General features: G+C 37.4%; 1 protein-coding gene across 35 annotated transcripts in view; it reads right to left on the reverse strand.

The window, feature by feature from the left end:
- The window catches only part of PHF21A (PHD finger protein 21A), a 188,472-nt gene that overhangs the window by 101,081 nt on the left and 63,403 nt on the right, over positions 1 to 23,988 (reverse strand). The window contains exon 1 of one of the 35 annotated variants that reach the window (XM_055354776.2): positions 15,058 to 15,311. The exons of the other annotated variants lie outside the window; for them this stretch is intronic. Within the exon in view, the coding sequence (XP_055210751.1) occupies positions 15,058 to 15,075 (18 nt within the window). The 5' untranslated portion in view covers positions 15,076 to 15,311. Of the gene's footprint in view, positions 1 to 15,057; positions 15,312 to 23,988 lie in introns of those variants that run through there. 35 annotated transcript variants of the gene reach the window in all.

Below are 23,988 nucleotides of genomic sequence, written 5' to 3' on the forward strand. Positions count from 1 at the left end.
AATATCTTTCTTGAATTTTTTATTGCTGTTTTTGCAATTTTGTTTTTACTGCCTTTGCCTTAAATAAGGTTTCTCTTCTTTCTTTTATCCTCTTATGTTATTAGGTCCTTTCCTGTATGGTTTCTGGTCTTCTTATCATACTAAGGAAGGTCTTCCACACTCCAAGATAAAAAGAACAAAAAAAACTGTTTTCTTTTAGTATTTTTATAATGTTATACATTAAATCTCTAATCCACTTTAAATTTGTTTTTTAGTATGATGTAAAACAGAGATAACAGCAGACAAAAATTATGGTGACTATCCAGCTCATGACAGGTCTCCCAGTGGCTATCTATGGCTGTGCTACTCGCCTCCTTTCCTGGGGAGGCTTTCTTTTCACGTTCATCCTTCCCCGAATCCACACACTGAGACACACGCACCTGCAGAAACCAACATGTCATATGTGTAAGAAGTCTTACATGACCCAGTTTCCTGGGATATAGTGATTGGTCTGAGCCCTACAAGGGGATAGTGGGCATGTGACCCTGGCCGCACAAATCAAAGTACTTCCTCAACTATTTTCAACATGCCAGAGAACACTTTTCTTCAAAAGGTGACAAAATCTGGAAGCTGCTAAAGGCTACATTCTCTGCCACACAGAGTTAGCCTACCATAGGTAAAAATGAAGTGGAGAACATATGATATAAATGAAAGAGTAACTAGTCTATGAGGACTGAAGAGGTTTGCTGCTTCTTGCATTCCTGAGGGAATACTGTTCACCTATTCCCTCCTTTCTGTGATACCTTAACATCCTCCCAATATGTCCGCTCTCTTTTTGGCTTCAGCTAGTTTGAGCTGAATGTGTAATCTGCAATCAAGACAGTCCTGACTAGGAGCCTCACTTGATATTTTTTCCTGAAGTGGACAGCCAATTGTTCTTATACCATTTCCTGAAAAAAATCCATCTTTCTCTACTGATCTGAACTATTATCTCTATTATATTAAATTCCAATTCATATGAATGTTTTATTTTTAAGTTGTTTTGCTCTGCTAATCTGTTTGTTCCTTGCCAGCATCATACCGTTCACTGACTAAACCTTCTAGTATGTTTTGACTCTGTTGGTTACTTCATTCACTTAATGTACATATTCAGTACACTACATTGTGTTAGCCAGAGAATATTCCCTTGAATAAGCAGGTGGAGTCCTGACTCTCATTGAGTTTAAAACCTAGAAGCAAAGAGAGACAAATCATTATGATAAAATATAATGAGTGTTAGGATAAAGGGAATAAGGTACACTAGGGTAAACATCCAACAGGTGGACCTAACCTAATCTATAGATCAGAGAAGGCCTCTAGGAAGAAGTAGTTTTACACTGAGACTTGAAGGATGTGTATGAGCTTACCAAGGTGGGGAGGAGAACAGTGTCTCAGAAGGGAGACCAGCAAGTTCAAAGACGCAGAAAGACTAGGGTCCATTTAGTTGTGAGAGAAGTTAGAGTTTGAAGAAAGCGAGAGAGAAAAGAGAGGTTGGAGAAAGTAGGTATGTATCACACAAATTTGCGAGCCATGTTAAGATTTTGGACTTGGTCCTAAGAGCAAAGAGAAGACACAGAGAGGTTTTAAGCAACCATTTAAATTTGCATTTTTGAAGATTCACTCTAGCTACAGTAAAGAGAAGGGAAGAAGGCTGGAAGCAAGGAGATTCAAAAAGAAACTCTTTAAATAAGCCAGTCAAGAGATAATAATGGCATGGGCTAAAGTAGTGCTTATGGAAAGAAGATAGATTTAAAAAGATATCTAAGAAGAAGACTGGCAGAACATGATGATTGAATTTCGGAGATGAGTGAAAGGGAAGAATCAAGGAAGGCTTTCAGAGTCAACAATGATGTTTAAGATTCTGGCTTTTTTATTGTGGTAGACTGTGGTAAAATTTACAGTCATAAGGAACATAACTGGAAACACTGGAGAGAAAATAATGAGTACAGTTCAGGACATCCTGAGTCTAAGATGCCAGTACGACACTGAAGTGAAGTTGTTCAGTGGGCAGCTGGGCTAGAAATGTAACATTCTCCTTAATTCTTTTTCAAAGTTTCCTTGGCTACATCTGGGTGAACTTTAGACTCAATCTGTGAAATTCCCCAAAATATTCACTGGAATTTTGAAGAGAATTATAGTAAATTTATAGATTTCAGGATAATTGACTTCCTTAAAACGTTCAATCTCCCCACCTAGAAAGAAGGTATGAATGATCTTCATTTATTTAAACTCTTTTATGTCCCTAAGTAAAAGTAAAGGTACAGGTATACATTTCTTGTGAAGTTTATTTCTAGCTTTTAAAAGGTTTCTTGCTTTTCTGACTCGACCATTTTTTCCACTGTTATTTCCTCACAGAGTACTGCTGACATAAAGCAAAGTTCTTGGTTTTGATTTTACCTTGCATATGGACATCTTACTATTATTATTTGTAATAAGTCATTGATTTTCCTGGTTTCTCTAGGTAGATAATCAGGTCAACTGCAAATAATGATGATATACATCTGTTGTTTAAATAGCATTTTTTATGTTTAAAAAAATTTTTTTTTGTAGAGATGAGGGTCTTGTTATGTTGTCCAGGCTAGTCTTGAACTCCTGGCCTCAGGCAATCCTCTCACCTCAGCTTCCCAAAGTGTTGGGATTATAGGCAAAAGCCACTGCACCTGGCCAGTATTTTTCATTTTCTTGCCCTATGTTATTGTACTAGCTAGAATATCCAGAATAATAATCTTTTTTCCCTTGGTCAGTATAGCTAACAATTTATTTTGTTGATCTTCTCAAAGACTCATTTTTTGGTTTTGTTTATTTTATTGATTCTTTAATTCTGACTAATTCGGTGCACATCCCTACCAAAAAACTTTCAGAAAGGCTATGTTTGTAGTATATTTTGTGAGTACAAATATATCTTTCTTTGCCTTTCCTAAGTATAAAATTCTAGTGTCACAATCCTGTACCCTCAGAATTCTATGAAATTCCATTATCTTCTAGCATTCAGGCCTATTGATAAAAAATGGAGTGCTCGGCCTGGCGCGGTGGCTCATGCCTGTGATCCCAGCACTTCGGGAGGCCAAGGCAGGCAGATCACCTGAGGTCAGGAGTTCAAGACCAGCCTGGTCAACATGGAGAAACCCGTCTCTACTAAAAATAAAAAATTAGCCGGGCATGATGGCGCATGCCTGTAATCCCAGCTACTTGGGAGGCTGAGGCAGGACAATCGCTTGAATCCGGGAGCCGCCTCTGTTGCGGTGAGCCGAGATCGTGCCAGCGCACTCCAGCCTGGACAAGAGTGAAACGTCATCTCAAAAAAAAAAAAAAAAAAAAGAGGGTGCTTATCTGATTCTTATCCTTTTATAAGTAACTTTTTTGGTGGTTGCTGTTTATTATTGAGAAGTTTGTGGGATTTTTCTCTTTACTTGAGAACTTGAACAATACTTGAAAATTTTAGCAACAGTATGAATCTTTTTTTCCTCCAAATTTTCTTGCTTGATGCTTAGTAAGAGCTTTATCTCAAGATCTGAGGCTTTTTCAGCTCAGAAATTTTTTCTTCTGAAATTCCTTTTAGGATCGCTTTTCTTTTGAAGCTCCTATTATAAAATTTTAAATATCTTAAATCTAGTCTCCATGTTTATTTTCTCTACCAAATTTCCATCTCTTTGACACTTGCTTTATTATAGAATTTCTTAAGTTTCTTCTAATTTACTAATTCACCTTCTTGCAGAGCCCATTTTGTTATCTGCCTCCCTGTATTGAGTTTACTTGTATACTCCTATTTCTCTCTCTCTCTTTTTTTTTTTTAAATGGAGTTTTGCTTTTTTTTTTGTCACTCAGGCTGGAGTGCAGTGGCACAATCTCAGCTCACTGCAACCTCCGCCTCCCAGTTTCAAGCGATTCTCCTGCCTCAGCCTCCCGAGTAGCTGAGATTATAAGGCATGTGCCACCACACCCGGCTAATTTTTGTATTTTTAGTAGATATGGGGTTTCACCATGTTGGCCAGGCTGGTTTTTAACTCCTGACCTCAAGTGATCCACCCGCCTCAGCCTCCCAAAGTGCTGGAATTACAGGTGTGTGCCACTGCGCCTGGCCCATTTCATTCTTTCAATAACTATTTATTGAGCACCTCCATGTGCTACATACTATTCTAGGTTCTTGAAGGAGGTAAAGGAGTCAGTTGTGTGATTATCTTTATTAGTTTACTGTTGTTTATGATATAATACCTGAAACTAGGTAATTTATAAAGAAAAGGAATTTATTTCTTACAGGTATGGAGGCTGAGAAGTCCAAGGTGGAGGGGCCATATCTGGTGAGAGCTTTTTTGCTCATGAGGACTCTCTGCAAAGTCCCAAGGCAGCACAGGGTATCACATGGCAAGGTGGCTAAGCATGCTAGCATACTTGCTCAGGTTTCTCTTCCTTTTCTTATAAAACCACTAGTTCCACTCCCATGATAACCCATGAATCTGTGGATTGATTAATCCGTTCCTGAGGAGAGCCCTTATGATCCAATCACCTCTTAAAGGCCCCATCTTTCAGTGCTGCCACATTGGGGATTAAGTTTCCAACGCATGAAACTTGGGGGACACATTCAAACCACAGCACTATCAAAGAGCTTTCCAAGCAGAGAAAACAGTGTTATAAAGACCTAAGGTGGGCGCAAGTTTGACATGAACAAAGAACAGCAAGGAGCCCAAAATTACTGGAGCAGAGTGAGTGGGCTGAATAAAAGTAGGGAAGAAGGATGGGTTGTGGGGTCTGACAGACAACTCTAAAGACTTGACTTTTATTCTGAAGGTAATGAAAATAGCCTATTTTTGTTTTACTGATGAAATAATATGCTCTCAAATCTTACTGAGAATACTAATGAAACGTTTAAAAAGTTATCTCCTGTTTTCGTGCATTCGCTGTTTTAGTATAGGTAGGGTGGAGAATTTGTTTCGATTACTCAGCTTCATTCCCCACTTTCAATCTGCTGATTCTCTTCATAGAACTGGTAATTTTTTCTTGTCTGCTTATAGTTACAAATAAAGGTTTAGCTAAATCAATATATGCGTGGCTGTAAAAAGTCCAAGTCTTTGTCCCAGGCATAGTGGATATATGGGGAAGCCTGAGAATAGTCAGGTAAGTACAGGGCCCACCTTGAAGGAAGTAGCTCACCATGATCTTTATAATAATATTAATTCTCAGGAAGCTTGCAGGTGTCAGCATGGAGAATTCTATCTTAAACCTGGAGTTCTATACCCTAACAGTCATATTCCTCCTATGAATCAATAATATCTTAAAAAGCAGGAGAGGCATAGGCTCAATTTTAGATCTACGAAGGCTGAATTAAGTTTGATATTGCACTCCACCCTTCTCAGTAGTAAAGACAAAAGGTCAATATTATAAAGAGCAAACTAAAATTACAGATCACTATCAGGATCTCAGTCAAAACTGCACAATCTGCAGCTTTCTAGAGTCCTTGACTAAAGTCAGAGGAAATAATTTTAAAATTTCCCTAAGATTAAAAATATCTGCATGAATGAAAAATACTGAGTACTTATCAATCTGTTTAGCTTTCTGCATCTTCCCAAGACTTCCAAGTAATACATCTATTTTTAAAAACCCTCAAATGAGTTTATTCTTATTTGATACAAACAGCATTTTTTGGGAAAAAGAGATTAGGCCTTTTATAAGCCTAAAGCACATGTAACTGAAAATGTTCCAGTAGAAGAATGCAACCTTCCAAGTCTTTTTGTGCTGGCTTCTGAGTATGAACTATGCCAGATATAACAGGGTTACTAGATGTGGTTTCTTCTGAACAACCTCTGGCAGTAATCCCAAGTGACTTTTCACTCTACTATTATACTTTAGTGGGTAGAACATAATACAAGTCACATAGGAAACAGAGTTTCATTAAACATAATGGTCCCACCTCAGTGGAAAAGAGAGGAAGGATGGAGGCAGGGTGGGGAGGTGCTGGAAGGAAATACCTGCACTACAGTGATGACACTACTGGTAGTTATAAACAAAGAAAAATACTATTTGGCACAGACAATAAAAGTTTTTTTAGCATTCTTTAATTCCAAAATAACTTAGCAATCTAATTATAAGTAGAAGAGAAAATGTCTGAATAGTGATATTTAAAAAGTGGGGAGGGGTGACGGCTTGGGGCTCTGTAGCCCTTGTACAATGTAAAATGACTCTGAGAGTAAAAGAGTGGATTACTCATTATTGCGGTACATTAGAAAATTAGGGTTTAGCAACTAATACAATCTAGTGCACTAAAAATAACAGTATGTGCTGAAAGACTGTATTAAAAGGTCCTGCTGGTAACAAACCCTTGCTCACAATTCTATCCTGAAGCATCTTACATGAAACTGCATACTATGTTGGAGAGCAAAGGATTCTGTATATGTTCGAATTTAAATACCACTGCAATTTTTTCTTATAACACTGATTCTTTCTCATGAATTGATTATTTAAATAGCAAAAGCCCAGGAATAGCTCCCCCTTTCCTCTTTGGTTAAATATAAATCTATTTCACCCTTAGAACTACACTGACAGGAAGACACACACACACACACACACATACACACACACATGCACAATTAAGGTTCTTGATCTAGCCACAGTAAGAATTTCCCAGGTTGGCCCCATCCTTTGTCAATGCACTAGATTTGAACATGCCTCTACAGTAAATAGGTCGCCCTCACTGACTTTTCATGGTGAATATAATAAGGCAAGCACTAGATGCATGGACTTCTTTCTCTTTTTTTAAACATGTATAAAAATTCACCTTCTTATTCTCTCTTTCCCCATAGCCCACCACCACAGTTTCAAATACAGAAGCGGAAATAGTCACCTTTTTTTATAACTGAATTTTCTCAATACACACAAATGCTTTTTAGAATATATAGTAATATATCGCTAGAAAAGATAAAAAGTAAGGAGGGTGGAAAAGATAAGTCATTAACAAATGAGATCTTATAAATATTTAGGATGTTCAAGGAAATTACTATGTCAACCATGACTTGGGCACTGTGCGTACTTCTTTCGAGCAATAACATTTTTTGTTGCACACTACTAAAGACAATGAAAACTGATTATTTTTTAGTCATCTGAGTCAAATGTATATTGGGAAACTAAGGGGTAATCTGAAAGTCAGAAGTCTCTTCATCTTGGTTTCAATTATAGCCAGGCCAAAATAACCTGCTTCTTTCTGGGGTAGTGTGATTTATTAAGTGATGTATGTATGGCAGGATTCCAAAGGTACAGGTCCTACCCAATTTGTTGCTTTATAAGCATACTCCATACATGAAGACCCAGATTTAAAACAAAGAAAACATTTATTTTTAAGACTTTTTATTTTGCAAAATTTCAAACATACATAAAAGTTCATAGTATAGTGATCCCTTTGATAAATCAGATACCTATATACGCTTCCACGCTCCCTGAACTATCACACATCTTTCTTCTCCCATGAACCATCTGAAAGTACGCCAGATGACATTATTACATTTAACCCTTAAATACACTAGTAGCCATTTCTGTTACAAAAGGATCTTGTGTCTTATAGTAAAGACAGAGCCCAGAATTCCTCAAAATTTTACACTATGAGATCCTGGGGACAGGATTCATCTCTTCTATTTTTAAAATCCTGTATGTCTGTTTAAGTGTTAAAAATGGCAATTTTCCTACTATACTTATGATTTGAGATTCACAAAACATTTTCTGGAACACAACCATTGTCTATAGGAAGTTGAATAAATAATTCCCCAGAAGCACCAGTTCAATATTATCCTGGTTATTTTTTAGGGTGCCAGGCAACTTAATATAATAAATATTTTTTATAAAAAGCAAGCACATCTTGGGGCCTGTGGGAAAGCCACGACAAAACATATTCCTCAATAAGGCATATTCCATATTTTTACGAATACTTGAACCAAACTTTAAGATTGCTGGACAGGTATTTGGCCATTTTAAACTGGGAGCTAGAATTTGACGGTAAACCAGAAGATCCTAGAAGCAGCCATATTAGTATGTGGGATAGTGCAACTCCGGAAAGTTCATCACCACTTGAGCTGGTCTATGCTGAGGTACAGGACAGGCCAGGGACACGTTATAAGACTGGACTAAAATCACTGAATGGTTTTTATAAATCCTAGAAAACCGAAGAAAGAGATTGGTGAAATGTATAGCATGTCTCCTAAACAAGCAACCTGAACTCTCTCAATCTCATCTATGTCTTAGGACTAGGACATGGTGCTAGATCTGAATGTTTGTGTCCACTCAAAATACGTATGTTGAAATCTAATCCCCAGTGCAACTGTATTACGAGGTGAGGTCTTTAAGAGGCCATTAGGTCACGAGGGCCCTCCTTCATGAATGAGATTAGTGTCCTTATAAAAGAGGCCTATGAAAGCTTGTTTTTCCCCTTCTGCCATAGATAGCACCTTCTTGCTATGTCCTCACAGCAAGAAGGTGCTATCTATGAAGCAGACAGCAGGTCCTCACAAAATCTGCTGATGCCTTGAACGTGGACATCCCAGCCTCCAGAGTTGTAAGCAATGAACTTCTGTTATTTATAAATGATCCAGTCTGAGGTATTTTGTTATAGCAGCCTGAATGAACTAATACATGTGGTAATCAGGATCTCCAGATCTCTCTCCATCTAGAATTCCTATTATTACTCTAACTCTCCTTCCTTTCTCATCCTACTGTCCTACCCCTCCTTTCCATAAAAGATACCTGAAATTTTAATTTTGTGAGGATAAAAAGATGGCATTCATGTTTAAATGCCATTTGGGTCCTTTAGAGGTAAGAAATTCAATCAATGTAAAGTACACTTTAAATAATAATTAAGCAGAAATAAATGATGTGGGAATAAGACTGACAACCTATCAATGATCCTATTCTATCCAAGGACTTCTTTCAAAAGTTATCATGTCCAAATAGAAAAATAAAACAGATTTATGCAATTGTGGAATTTGTTCAGAAACACCATGCATCTGAAGACACAGGTTACTTCTGTTTACTGACATCATCACCTTTATCAATACAAGGTTTTCCTCAAATTAATCCTTTCTGGTTAACATACTACCTTCTATATCTAGAAAAGCAAACAGAATGGCAAGTAAAGCCCATATCACAGTCTATTAGTTATTAATATCTGCAATGCCTCTCCTTCCACTGGCCTAGTGAAGCTTTGGCCCCTGAAGTGATAAAGACGAGCTCTGCCAAACTGTTCTCCATCTCTAAGGCAGTATTAACACGTTACAAAGTGCCAAAAGGGCCATTTAAAAAAAAAAAAACTGACCCACTTTTAGAAGTCAGCAGCTTTTTCCTTCTGGTGAAGTATGAATATTTAAATCAGGCAGACAAGTCAAGAAGCAAACATTCCATCCTGAATGCAATGTCTGCATCTCCCACTCAGAGATGAGAGGACCCCGCTGTCATATACCCACATTGAAATGAATGCTCACTTTGGACTCCAGAAGGGCAGTTTTCTAATCATTTCACTGTTTTTCAGACTTGAAGTTCCACATTTGGATGTGAGTGCAGAAAACAGTAAAAGATGGATCGCAGCAATTGCTTTAAATTATATACTTAATGATTTATATCAAGCATAGTAGAATTTAATTTGTAGTAAATCAAACAAACTGAGGAAAAGTTAAGATTGTGGTTAACAGCTGTAAATTTGTTTTTACCTTCATAAACAATGCATTAGAGGAGTACTACATTTGAGAAGATGGTAAACTCATCATAATAAAATTGACTAGAATCAAGTTTCAACCTAAGCACTACTGTTTAAATGAGATAAATAATAGCAACTATTAACACAAGACACAGGAAAACAAACTGGAAAATAAATCAAACTACTATTCAAAAGCTGTCCTATAGTACAGCTAGAGGTACCTTTTGGCTTTATTGAGAATACATTATTAAACCAAATGTACCTTAAATGAGCAGGAAAAAAAAAGAAAATTCATGCAAGGTAAAAGAAGTAATTAGAAATTTGAGGGTCAGCTGACCTACTCAAATCTATAGTGAAAACTTACAACAGAAATTCCCAATCTTTACACTTCCAGTGACCGCGGTACTACTTTTTCCCCCTCCCCTTTCCACCCCCATTTGGATTTCATATCTTATTTTCCAAACAAGCAGCATTTCAAGTAACAACCTGTGTAACCTTCACACAGGGATATGCAGGACTTCTCTTACTCTTTCAGGCAACCCAGATTAGGAAGCAATGTTAGAAATCCATTTTGCTTCTGCAACGGTTATCCAAACTCTTTTAAACATTAAACCTGTGCTTTCACTCATAAACATTCTCATTTCTAAGCAAACAGGCCACAATTTCACAATTAGGAAATAAAATTCCTTTTAAGGAAAAAAAAATCTGCTTTCTTAACTATATGCCTGACTTCCTTCTACAAGATAAAGAACTGATTCAATTCTCTGAATATATTGCCTTAGCAAAACAAACATATACAAAAAGCAGACAGGCCAATGAAACCTTATTTCCTCCAATATAAACTCATTTTACCCTTCAAATGCTAAACTATTCCATTCAAAAGATAGGAACTGATCAAAGCTTTCAAAGCAAGTCTAGTTCTAGGCAAGGATAGTATGGTCATTTAAGGCCTTCTAGTACCAGGTCCTGTCATAACTACTTAATCCTATTTTTGATTGTGGCCCAACACTTTTTATGAAAAGTGTTAAACATACAGCAAAGTTCTTATCTTTATTTTGTGTTCATTCCTATATCCCTGCCTTAGCTTGTGTGACTCCCCTGACTTAGAATGCCTCCCATTCTTTCTGTTTCTGGAGCAAAGTCCCAATTGGGTTCCCAAGCTGTTCTTGCTTTCTCTCTTCTCATTATCTATACCACATGCTAACTCTTCACTATGTACTGCCCTGGTCTACCATGTGTATTTATTTCTTTTTCCCTATGAAAGATCATAAGCATTAGCACACATTATTATACCAGGTATTAACACAAAGGAGAGGCTGAAAATATACTTCCTGGCTGATTAATTTCATATAAAAATACATAGTCAAAACTTGCTGAGGGGAGTTGGGAAAGGTAGAGAAAGAACAGAGAGGTTGTCTGATCCAGTGGCTGATATGTTTTTAGGACACTACTATTACTCCAGTCTAATTACTTGCTATATTTTACCCAAGTAAGCAAGCTAGGAATTGGAAAAAATTTATTTAGAGCTTCTAAAATTAGCATTTTATGTCCTAGTAAACAGAATCACACGGACTCAAAGCACTACAACGTATTCAAAAAAAGAATGGTTAGAAATCAAGTTTCTCTCTCTGAATATTTAGTTAAATGAAAAAGAGAAGGGGCCTAACTTCAAAGGAAATCACTATCTGTTCTCTAAAACACGTAGGTTACTAGACTTTTTGGAAGCCCTACTCTTGCCTTCTGTGAGTTTCTTAACCCCTTTCTGCTCCAAGACCCCTTTATGAGACCACGGCAGGCAGGTGTCTTAGTAAGACTCTGCTCATGGTTTTCCTTGAGATGTGGTCACCAGAAAAATGAGGATAAACTCCTCACTGGGTTGGACTCAATAGCCCAAGAGTTCACAACTGGCTCTGTTTTCTTGCTTACAGAGATAAAGTACCGTATTAAAACTCAATACATTTTGGGAAGAAAAGAAAAACTCAAAAAGAGTCTGTCTTATCTTCAGAAATGCAATTCTCAGCTTTGTGAGCTCTGGCATTCAGCTAGCTAGATTACCCAACTTATTTGAAAGCTGAAGGCTCTGCCCTGACTCCATCTTTTGCTATTTTCAGGGTTTGTTTTCATGAGTGTCCCTGAGCTTATGCACATGTGCTTCACTCAATTCACACACATCAGTGAACAGCAGCAGCAGAAATCCAGGTCCACAGCAGGAGGTTTAATTAACTGTACACAGGACAGTGCCAACAGCACTGGGGCCATCCTCCTATGGGGCAGCACACCAACAAGGCTAATATGCAAGGGAAACCCACTTCTGGAGGCAAAAAAAGTATTTCCCCATCAAGCAAAATGAGAGATCAATATGGCAAAAGAGAAACCAAAAACTAAAACAAACCAAACCCAAACCAAAAAACCTTGCCATGACAGCCTCAACAAGAAACCAGAGCTCATCACACAGGGCAAGAGAAAAGCCAGGATTTAATGTTTTCCATTGTTTGGGTCAGGCTTCACTCTGCTTTTTTAATGGTTATTAGAAGCCATTCTAAGGCAATCTCACAGAGGCCTTTCTAATCATTTTGTGCATATATTTCCCTCATATATCTTCTCTGTCAAAAGGGTTGGTAATGGTATTATGCCACAAGACAAAAATAATATTAAATGATGATGGCAGCGGTGAAGATCTAGGTGGTAACGCAGATGGCAAATGAGCTTTCTACATGTAAACACACTATAAAACCCAACAACATAGAAGGAAGCCTGCCTTCACTCTGTGAAGAGTGTCTGGACAAACGAGAGTAGTTTCCAAACACTGATCAAGGATTTCTCCCATCCACACAGTAAGACACCAGTTGGCACTGCTCCCCATGATGAAAGTTTGAGTCAAAAGTGTATATTCAGAAGTCTGAGCTGTTTGTTTGCTAGTCTAGATTGAGGATGACATGGGCAGGTCAAAATAAACAGCTTTACCTCTGATAAAGTTTAAGCTAATTTAAAGTGATTCAGGAAGTCTATTCAAACATTTTTCTCATGTTTAACAAGTAACAAACTTTTAGAAAATAAATGTAGTTGACTAAATAAATATCACTAGGGACAAATTAATGAGCAATTGGTAGAGTATGGACCCAGCCTGAGATAAAGGCTTCAGGCAGGTTACTTTGCTCTAGCTCTTTTGATACCAGTTCCCTATGTAACTCATAGGGGTGTAGGGAGGATTAATTTGATAATGTCTGTAAAGTGCTTTGAACTCCTTAGTGAAAAGTGACATAAGTGGTTACTATTATACACTGCTGGAGTTGAAAACATGAAAGGGAAAAACAATACTCCTTGATGGTTTATCATGAAGCATTTTTATAGGCTGGTAAGGTATTTTATAATTTCTTTTTATTAGTTAGTCCTTATTATATGCCCAAGAGATAGGAAATATTCCTGGCTTGTTCTTCTGGATAAAGAAACCGAGACAAAAAGGTAAATGACTTTTAGTTAGGAAGCATTATTATCTCCATTTTTCAGGTAAGGAAAGCAAGACAGAGAAGGTGAATGACTTTTCTAGTCACATTCAAGAACTGAAAGGGTTAAAGCATAATTAAGAGTCTGAAAGATATTATTATTGCTTTGCAATGTTCTGACATTGTTCTGACAAGAAGGCAGTGACTAACAACCAGAAAGCCTAGATTAAATACTTGCTCTACCATTTCTTGGTTGTGTAAGCTTAAGAGAAGTCACTTTTTCTTTGTGTCAATTTCATCTGCATGGTGAGGTCCAGTGGGGATCAAATTACATAAAGCATGTGAAAACTCTGGGTAAACAATGGCACACTATGCAAATAAGTTATTACCATTATTAGGCTGGTATTCTTATTGAAAATACGGGTTCTCCTAGCCAGTACAACTTAGAATTAAAAGACAATTCAGTGCCCTGAGACCAAATGAAATATGTAATACTTTTTTAAACAGATTTATTGAGATACAATTCATATATCACACAATTCATCTATCTGAAGTGTAGAATTCAATGGCTTTTAACATATTCACAGTTGCACAACTCCAGAATTAATTCCAGAACATTGCCACTGCCCCAAAAAGGAACTCTGTGACATTAGTAGTCACTCCCCATTCCCCAACTACCCACACATATCCACAATTCCCCCAGCCCTGGGCAACCATTAATTGACTTTCTGTCTCCAGGGAGGTGCATATTCTAAACATTTTTTATAAACAGAATCATACAGTATAAGGCCTTTTGTCCTTGGCTTCTTTTACTTAGCATGTTTTTAAGATTCATCCATGTTGTAGCATGTATCATTCTATATGTAGTACTTCATTCCTTTTTATTGTCAAATAATATTCTGCTGCATGGATATACCACACTTTATTTAACTATCCATCAGTTTATGAGTTGTTTCCACTTTTTAGGTACCATGAATAATGCTATGAACATCCATGTAGAAATTTTTGTTTGAGGGCTGGGAGTGGTGGCTCATACCTGTAACCCCAGCAATTTGGGAGGCCGAGGCAGGCAGGTCACCTGAGGTCAGGAGTTTGAGACCAGCCTGGCCAACATGGTGAAACCCCGTCTCTACTAAAAATACAAAAATTAGCCGGGCATGGTGGCATACACCTGTAATCCCAGCTACTCGGGAGGCTGAGGCAGGAGAATTGCTTGAACCCGGGAGGCAGAGGCTGCAGGGAGTCAAGATGGCGCCACTGCACTCCAGCTTGGGCGACAGAGCAAGACTCCATCTCAAAAAAAAAAAAAAATTTTTTTTTTTGTTTGAACGTATGCTTTCATTTCTTTAGGATCTATACCTGGAAATATATATACCTAGGAATAACTGCTCAGTCACATGGCAAGTCTATGTTTAATATTCTGAGAAACTATCAGACTGTTTTTCAAGTGGCTGTACCATTTTACATTCCCACCAGCAATGTCTGAGGAACAGATAATTGAAGCTAGACCATAGAAGGGAGACTATTAACTAGCTGTCTGTTAGGGAATAGCTAAACTAGCTCTGCAGAATGACAGCTTGTGTTACTGACAACAGGGATGACAATGCTTCACAACAAGTTTTAGAAAGGAGAGATTATCGTTTTTGGGGCATTTTCCTCCTTTTCTCCCCACTTGCCTAGGCCTGGTCCAGGCCAAGGCAATATAAACAGCTTTTTACACACAAACTAATGTTGTTCCCATCTCTAAGAGAAAGTAATACAGAACTGTCAGAGCCAGGCTTTAAAAAGTCCTCTATCATTTCTCAAATCCTGATAGTAAGGTATGTTGTCCTTCTGAGTCTCCATAATTGCTGTATAAAAGTTATGAAATTTCTTATGCCCTCACCATTTCTTTTGATCCATTAGGTTGAACCCGGCCCAAATACATACGTTCAGTAGGTCAAGCATAGGCTAGCTTCAACACAGTGTATTCCTGTACAGTGGCATCTGCAAGCCAAATAGAACTGGTAGAGGGAAACAGATGGCTTCTAAAAGGGGAAGAGAAGAAAAACAGAAGGTCAGGTAGAAGAGGGTGTGGCGGGGGAAGGAGGGATAGAAAGAGGATAGGAGAAAGGAGAAGCATATTTCTGGTTTTGCTCTTCCCACCTGTCACAGCACTCTCCTTGCTGGTTGCCAGCATGCTCCCTTGCAAACACAGCTGCAAGTGACAAAGAGCAGCCACTGTCCTACTCAGGGGGTCCCCTCCACGTTCCATATTGTAAACTGTACTGAAATGCCAATTGCATACAAGAAAGGGAATTACACACCCATTAGAGTCATGAATAGCAAACTGCTGTCTATATCCAACAAATTAGCACTGAGAACCATAGGTTCCTAAAAACAACGTAAGACTATCCAGCAAACAGTAAAAAGCAACAGAATCAAGAGATTAAGTACTAAAAAATGTGGCTTATTTTAATTTTGTATATTTGTCAGACCTGTGATTAACTCAATCAAAGTAGGACCATATTCTATCATATATTTCATGTAGTCACCACATGTTCAATTTGCTGTAGGGCTCTGCTCTTATGCAATTAAAAGAAAATCAGCAAGTCTTTCCCCAGCAGAGTTAGCGATTGCCACTAGGGATTGCCACTGAAAGGAAATGCTTCACGCCAAGTTTTAGAAAGAAGAGATACTAGCTGTTGGGACATTTGCCTCCTTTTTTCCCCCCTTAACTTGGCCTAGGCCAAAGCTACAGTAAAGGGAACATAAGCAGCTTTTTTACACACAGACTAATGTTGCCAGCAGCGTTCCAGTGGCCTTGCTCACGGCAGGAGAAAGGCATAGGGACTAATACCACTGGGTCTTGTTGAAGAAAAGTGGCTGGCTTACTTTGATCAACTGAGTGGTGTGCTGATCAGTGTGATTTCCCTGTTCTGCTGACTGTGAGCATGTTGGGGAGAGCAGGAGAGCTGGCTTTTGAGAGGCCCATGCAGGGAGGCAAATTCCATAGCTGCCGAATCACAGAAAGCAACAAGAAATAAAAGAGGGCTGAACTGGAAGCAGATACCTTAATTCTGCCAGCATGTTACTTACTGATATAAGCATCTCTGGGAGGGGAATGAAGTAGGTACTTCTATAATTTTAATTCATCAATTGCAGTACTATACATAAAACTATTAAGCACAATGTTCAAGAGCATAGTCCAAGATCCTGAAACTATAATTTACAATTTTTAATTACTTCAATTTGATGGAGAAGAGAAAGAATGGGAATTAATAAGATTTTTAAAAATTAAAATTGAGGAAACAGGAACACATCAGCCTATGTGGCTCTTGGCATTGTTCGAGACAAAGGAAGTATGTCCAGCAACTGAGTATGTGTGCAGGACTACAGCTATGGCATACACCCCTCTCTACTATTTGCCAGAGAGGCAGCTGCTGGATTAACATGAGTTAATCTGCTTGTATGCTACACAGATTTTTTTCTAGTAAATTGCAAAAATTTACCTAAAGATAAATATAGCAGTCTCCGAGTTCTCTGTCCCATTCAGCTGCTGCTGAGAAACACTTCTGTTATCTTAAATTTCATCAGCAGATTGTACTCCTTCCTGGGAAACAGCAGCAAAAAGTAGCTTTCTAAAAGCATAGTTAGTCTCTCTGAGGTAAAATACACCACATTTAAATGGCTTCTTCCAAAAAGGATAACTTTCCACCTTTCAAGTTTTAATTCTTGATAAATAAAGTATGTGGTTTCTTATACTAGATCTAATCATTGCTGCTTTAAAGAGTAAATAGTCAATTGCAAGTTGAGCAAATTGCTTTGGCTATCCTAGTACCAGAAATGAAATGGATTAGGTCAGCAGGTGGCATGTCATTTCAGTGCTGCCTGGGGGCCCAAAATACAGTTAGGTCATTTTTATTCTTGTGACAGCTGGAATGAAAACCAGAGCATTTAGCATTACCTCCCACCTCCATTCTCATACCATCTTGGGCACAAAAGAGTTTACTAGGCCTTCATTTCCAGTGTCCAGACTCCTTCTGGGGCCTCGAGAGATAAATGGGTTGAAATTGCCTAAGGAAACCTGAAACAGAGTACTCTAACTTTGGTCTTCAGAAACACAAAGCTTCTTGTCTACACAAGGAAAACTGAGTTCTCATTAACCAGCTGTTTTTAAGCATGCCAATGTGCAATTCCATTCTGTAGTACTTTCCTTGAAGGAAGAGAATGGTCATCATGCCTCAACTCAAGGGGGTGAGGACACTGGTCTCTGCTACCACGAAGGAAGATATTAGAGGAAGACAAAGGATTGGATGAAGGAATGGACTTAAGCTAAGAAGCAGAAACAAAGGTGATGGGGGTGGGGAAACATGCAGAAGAAGAAAAGGTAAACTGGGACAAAAATTCTTCTGTACAGAAACCAGGAGCCTCTTGCAATGGTTGGAACAGTTAAAATACCCAAAAATAGCTTTTCTATCAAGCCTTCTTCCCCCATATGTGTTTCAAACTACTAGTAGAATTCCAAATATAAGGTGGCTTCCCAAAGTTTACTCCTATGAAAACAGTCAAAGGAATAGTCAATAGTCAAGGTTGAGATGATCCAGGAGTAGCATATGACCCAGGCCTAATGAGGGGACTCCAGTTCCCTGGCCACAAAAGGATGACTGATTCGAGAATGGACCTAAAAATCGTGCCCATGCTCTATGCTGGTACTTCCAGGAAAAAACAAACAAATAAAAAAAACTTTCCCTCTTCAATGGAGTTGATTAAATGGCAGGTTGTAAACCTAGAGCTGCCAGAGGCAACCTCTGCCAGTACAGGACAGCCTGTAAGCAAATGAAGCCAAAAGAGGGAGAAAGTGTCCTGAAGCTCCTAAATCCATCCATGCCTGAAAGCAGCTATATCCCTGAACTTACTACTTACATATACCAATAAATCTCTTTTCCTTCAACAACATTGAATTGAGTTTCTATCACTGGAAAGCAGAAGAGTCTTCACTCATATACCTACTGAATACCTCTGCACTAGCCATTCAACCTCACTGCCTATCAGTTTTCTGAACTCTGAGAAGAAAAAAAAAAACCATGTTTACTTTACAGAATTGGAAACTGCTAAGTACTACACAGGAGCTAACAATATTTTAACTAAAACAGAAGGTAGGGATAGAAGAAGAAAGATATTCATGGAGCTAAATTGCTCCTAGCTGCTAGTGCTGATAAGAAAACATTCTATTTCTACCAGTTTTTCACCATGTGCCCTGGTGGAGCCTCTGAAATCTTTATCAAAGCAGTTAATCACCTAGTAAGTCTTTAAATATTTTCCCTTTTACTTCCAGTTAACAAGGCTTTTCCACCTTCTTGGACATCTCTGACCAAGCCATCTTACCAGGCTTACCATGATGAATAAGCAAAGGCATCACAGAAAGGGAAAATTAACAGTTCCATCTTCAAGGGGCATGTGTGTGTGTGAGTGCCCATGCAGATACACATGTGCTACAAGATGAAGTAGAAGAATAATTCTCACATGAAGGCAAATCAGGGATGAAAAGAAGCTACCTCTACACAACAAGGTGAAAATCTAAGGGTCTCGAGTAATGTGCCCCCTCCCAAAGCATTATTATTCTAAAGGCAGAACTGAACTATTAGGATTATATTTTCAATTCAAAATTCATAATTAAATGTAATGTGTATTTTAGAAGTTGATTTAGTGTCCTGATAAATGTTTGGTTTCACAGAACACTAGATCACATCTCTCATGGACAGCAGAATAAAACACTTTTTATAATATATGTAACTGATTTACAAAATATCAATATGAAAGAATTATTAGTGAAACAAATACCTAAAAGTAAAGGGTACTAACTTCTAGTCCTCTTTTGATATAAGTGTATAAATAAAAGCAAGAAATGCACAACTAATATTTTGCAAGAGCTAGGAAGAAAAATCATCAATGTGCTATACTTTCAACCTCCAAAGTTGCAGGGCCTAAATATTAAGTATAAATGAAATCATTCTTAAGAGGATATTTTATTTTAAGATGTTATCAACATCTTTGACATCAATTAGTCTTTCTTCATTATATATATAATTACATGTATACCATGACTGGTAAAAAGAACCCCATGGCTCAGCGTGGGGTTCTAACCTTAATCAGTGTTTCATACAGGCTGAACATTAATTTTTTTTTGTTTCTCATCTTATTCAATAACTCATACAAAATATTCCAGATAAATGAGTTTCAATCCTCATCTTCCTCCCGTTCTTCTTCCTGGTTAATTTGGCAGTAACATAATTTGTAACTCCCTTTGCTGTTAGCAACTATGTGCAATCAATCACATAAATTATTCTTCTTCAAATATTTTTTTGTGATATATTTCAAAAACCTTTTGGAAAAAGGCACCTCAAAAGTTACTATGACCTTGCTCTGCTGCATGTGATGATTACAACCCCTCCAATGAGATTCCAAGCTTTTCCATTCACTTTCTCTTGGAGAACCTGCTAAAAATTGACAGCATCCACGATTCCATTTGGACCTTGCTTCTTTTGCCCCCACTTCGCCACAAGCTTCTTCACAAGCAACGTCGTGGCAGTGGAGGAAGAAAGTTGAACATTAATATTTTAAGCAAATAAAATATGTGATGCTTTTCTTGAGGCTTCTCACCCACCAAAATGTTTCTGAAAACTAAAATACACTGGTAAAAGTTGTATTCCTCTAACTATAGTCAGAGAAGACTTTCAACCAACTCATTTAAAAAAAATTTTTTCTAAAAGGAAAAGCTGAAAGTCAGAGTATTAATATGATAGTAACCCTTGAAAATTATATCACATAAAGTTTCTTCTCTAGCAATATTCAAACAAATCATTAACTCTGACAAACTAACAACATACAGATTTGTCCCCAAATGATTCAGGAATAAAAATGCTATGTCAAATTGGCTTAGGGTTATCCAATTTAGTTTGGGCAATATCAAACAACTTTAAAATCCACTTACCTACTCTTACACATCTTTTTATGCCTGGGCGCCATTCTCGAAGATTCTGATTCAACTGGTCTAAGGTGCAGCCCTGTATGCAGGATTTTTCAAAAGCTTTTCATTTTATTAGGGTACCAGCTAGGGTTGAGAACCAGCAGTTTACACGTAGATGTGGCACTGGCCTTCAAATCAAAGACTAGATCTTATTACTCTACAACTGTTGAGAAAAATGATTACTATTCAAATCACTATACTCTCACTAATATGCCACTAGAAGGTAAGTTCCTTAAGAAGAGAAGCTTTTTCAGCCTTGTTCATCACTGAGGCTGAGTGGAATGCCTCCAAATAATAGATACTCCATAAATATTTGTGACTGAATGAATTAAATGTTGAAAGATTACCTTTTCAGCTCTACACCTTGAAGCAATACAGTAGAAGCTCTTTTAACCAGTAACGATTAGGACCAGCAGTTGATCAGATAAGGAAAAAAAGTCATACAAAGCAGGAAATCATGAAAATTTGATAAGCATACCTAAGCATTTTATTTTAGTTTAAATGAACCTTCATTTGCTAATCTTGTAATACATGACCAGGCTTTCTGTTTATATGGATCTACAGGTTAGAGCGCCAAAATGTCTTTCTTTCATAAACCATAACTATAATGCATCCTCTACCATTTCCATTTTGGACTTTTAAATTATGGCGAGAACTTAAGATACTTTGAAGCAATCTGAATGGAGAATCCTTCTGGACATTAATAATTTATCCCATTCTGTTATAGATCTCTTACCCAAATATAACTAAGCAGCAAATTTTTAGTAATTTTTTTTATCATTTCCAAAGCATTAAATTATGGATTTCATGAAAACAACTTGGTTTTTTAAAACTCATTCGTTTAATAATAGTTAATTAAATTACAGTAACAAGAACAAATGGCAGAAACAAGTTTGGAAACAAACACAACTCACTCTTGATAACTGTTCTACAACTGATGGGAAAAGTGTAGAGTACACAGTAACCCACTAGAACTGGCATTCAGAATGAGGAGTGACAATTAAACCAGTGAGTCAGTTGAGACTTTGCTCTCCACAGAGCTTTTACTGTTATACAAATGCTAGCCACAGGTTTCTTTCCATTGACCTTTCCAATTCCCTAGAGCAGTCAATTCATCCCTTTACTAGTAGGTCATCTGAACTGAGATCCAACAAAATTACCAAGTCTATACATTACATCATCAAAGGACTGTCAGGCACAGAGGCAGCAGGAGTCATGGAATCTCTTTATATAAACGCCCCAACAATTTACATCCAGACTCCCTGATTTACCTTTAAGGCATTTATAAGTTACATAGCAGGGGATTCATTGAAAATATAATACAATCTAAGCCTAAAATCAGAATTTTTAAACGCTCAACATATTATTTTACTTGGAGTTAAAAGGATATGGCAAATTGAATAGTTTTGTTTTGCTAATTCAGAATCAGTTCCCATTTGGCAGGTGTCTCAAATGAGGACACTGGCGACAAAGAACTGCTGCCACCAGGAGGTTCCTTAATGTACCTTTTATTGAAAGTCTTGAAATTTAAAATATTTTTGCTTCTTTATAGCTAATGTAATACTTCCTCAATGACAAGTTTTCCATGTAACCTGTTTTTTTTTAAATAAAGTTATTGCTTCTCTGTTTCCTATCTTAAAGTAATAAAATACCCTTTATGTAATTTAATGCCTCCGGTTTTGAATTTCATCTTATAAGGAGAAAACAGAACTATTTAAATTTTTTTAAGTTAGATAGCAATTTAGCAATTTTGTTTTCATTAAGTCTTTCTCAAGAGAGTCAATAATTCCAATCTTACCCCATGGGACCCCTGGCAGGGGATTCAGAGAGTAAAACAGACTTTACATTTTCACTGGCTTGGGCTGTGTGGGTCAGTTTCTATGACAAAGATAACTCCAATTATGTCTGGGTTAAATATGGAGGTGATGACAAAAGGAAAACTTTTACTTTAAGAACCTGTAAATCCTGACAGTTCTCAAATTAGTATGAGCTAATATCACAGTCAAGATTTTAAAACAAGAAATTGGGCTTTTAAAAAATAGGTCCTTGTAAACGTCTTTCTAAAAGGGGGAGAATGGAGACAGGAGAAATTAGCAGCTTCTGTTAATATCAAGAAATCTAAACTCGTTCAAGATAGACAATGTCATTTTTATTACCCATGAAACACTGTTTCACCTGTACGTTTACTTCACCAATAATGGCTCTCCCAATCAATGAATCAGGATTTAGCGGCAGAAATACAATGTAGATTTATTTCACATTTGCTGCTGCTTAAAAGACCCTTAGAGAGGGAAACTTTAAGATTAGCTATAGAATCCTTGTGCTTCCTGAAAACCCTGACACTTTTAGTCAACAATCCTCATGCTGTCCTCCTCCCCAGGACTCAGTTCCATAAAACAATTACATTATTTACAAGCACAAACAGTGGGCTGAGGTGCTTTTTGCTTATCTATTTTTAAAACTAATCAAGTACCTCAGCTTAAAGATAACTGATTTTATTTGCTTTAAATATAGTAAAAAAAAGGTCAAGATGGTTATAGTAAGTGCTGAAAAAATTAAAATGTTAGCACACAAAAAATATTATTGACATTAATCTGTTTTGGTTTATATAAAAACTACAATTGAGAGGTTTTTTTCCCCAAGTTCATTTTGTGCCTAAGGAAACTAAGAGCAGAACAGTTTTTACTGGGTCATGTCCAGTGGGCTAGTAATGCTTAAGACTTGTTTATTTTCCATCTTGGAACTACATAAGCAGTTACCCTATCAATGTACACTCAACTCAGCTACAATCTTTGCATGTCTATAAGTTTTATGGGAGAGGGTTTCCCATCAGCCTTCCTCAGCCAGGATTCCTCATTTAAACCAAAAAACACAAATATTTCAGTGACTATTTTCTCAATTATCAATCTAGATGCACAGGAGTGTTAATTCAATACATATAACAGATGCCCAGAGCATTAGGGCTTAATTTTCCCAATGAACCCAGGCTGGTTTAGAAACTACAAAACAGAATGAAATGTCTTGACTTATAAAGGGAAAAACTGTACTTTCTGTTCTCCATGTTTTGCTTTTCAAATAGAGGAAAAAAGAAAGAGAGTTGGTATCTCTTTTAAAATGTCATCTATAATATGACTCAAGCTGAAATAAGTAAAATCACCTAAAACCCTAACTCCAGCAACAAGAGGTCTCACAAGTGCAAAAGGCACTAGCCTGTTCTAGAACTTACCCTAGCTCACTTGAAGGAGGACCTATGAAACTGAGATCGGGTCTCATGAGAAGGCACTCCACACTAACCTTGGCATAAATGCATCATAAATTTTCTAGATGAGAGCCGACTCAGAGGTGCCAAGTGTAAAAATATGGTGCTTAAGGGAATTTTCCTCTAAAACTCCACTCTCACACACACTATTTTCAACTTTGTCACTGGGTGACTTAACTACCAACCTGACAGGCACAAATCAAGAAAAAAAGTCTAATTTGTCTCTGGTGGAAATTCAAAACATACCTGTTTTCCTACTTTGCAAACGTTTTTCCGTCAGTTAAGTTTCCAACCTGGAGAACTCTAGTCCCCTAACATCTCAACTTTTAACAAAGCCTTGTTGAATGTGAAGGATCTCACTTAAACCTGCAGAAAACAGAAACTAGAAAGTCATAGCCTGAACACCTCCCTACATTCTACTGCTGCCTTACCATGGGGGTAAGAGGAGGAGAAAGGTTAAACTGCTAATATTCTTAGATGTCAAGTATTATAACCTCACAACTTCCAATCATTTACTTAGAAAAAAATGAATGGTGTCCAACAGAGGAAACATTATAGATGTTTCCTTTTTACACTAGGCTTAACTGTGTCA

The sequence above is a fragment of the Gorilla gorilla genome, chromosome 9, assembly GCF_029281585.2.
Source record: "Gorilla gorilla gorilla isolate KB3781 chromosome 9, NHGRI_mGorGor1-v2.1_pri, whole genome shotgun sequence".
NCBI classification, from domain to species: domain Eukaryota; kingdom Metazoa; phylum Chordata; class Mammalia; order Primates; family Hominidae; genus Gorilla; species Gorilla gorilla.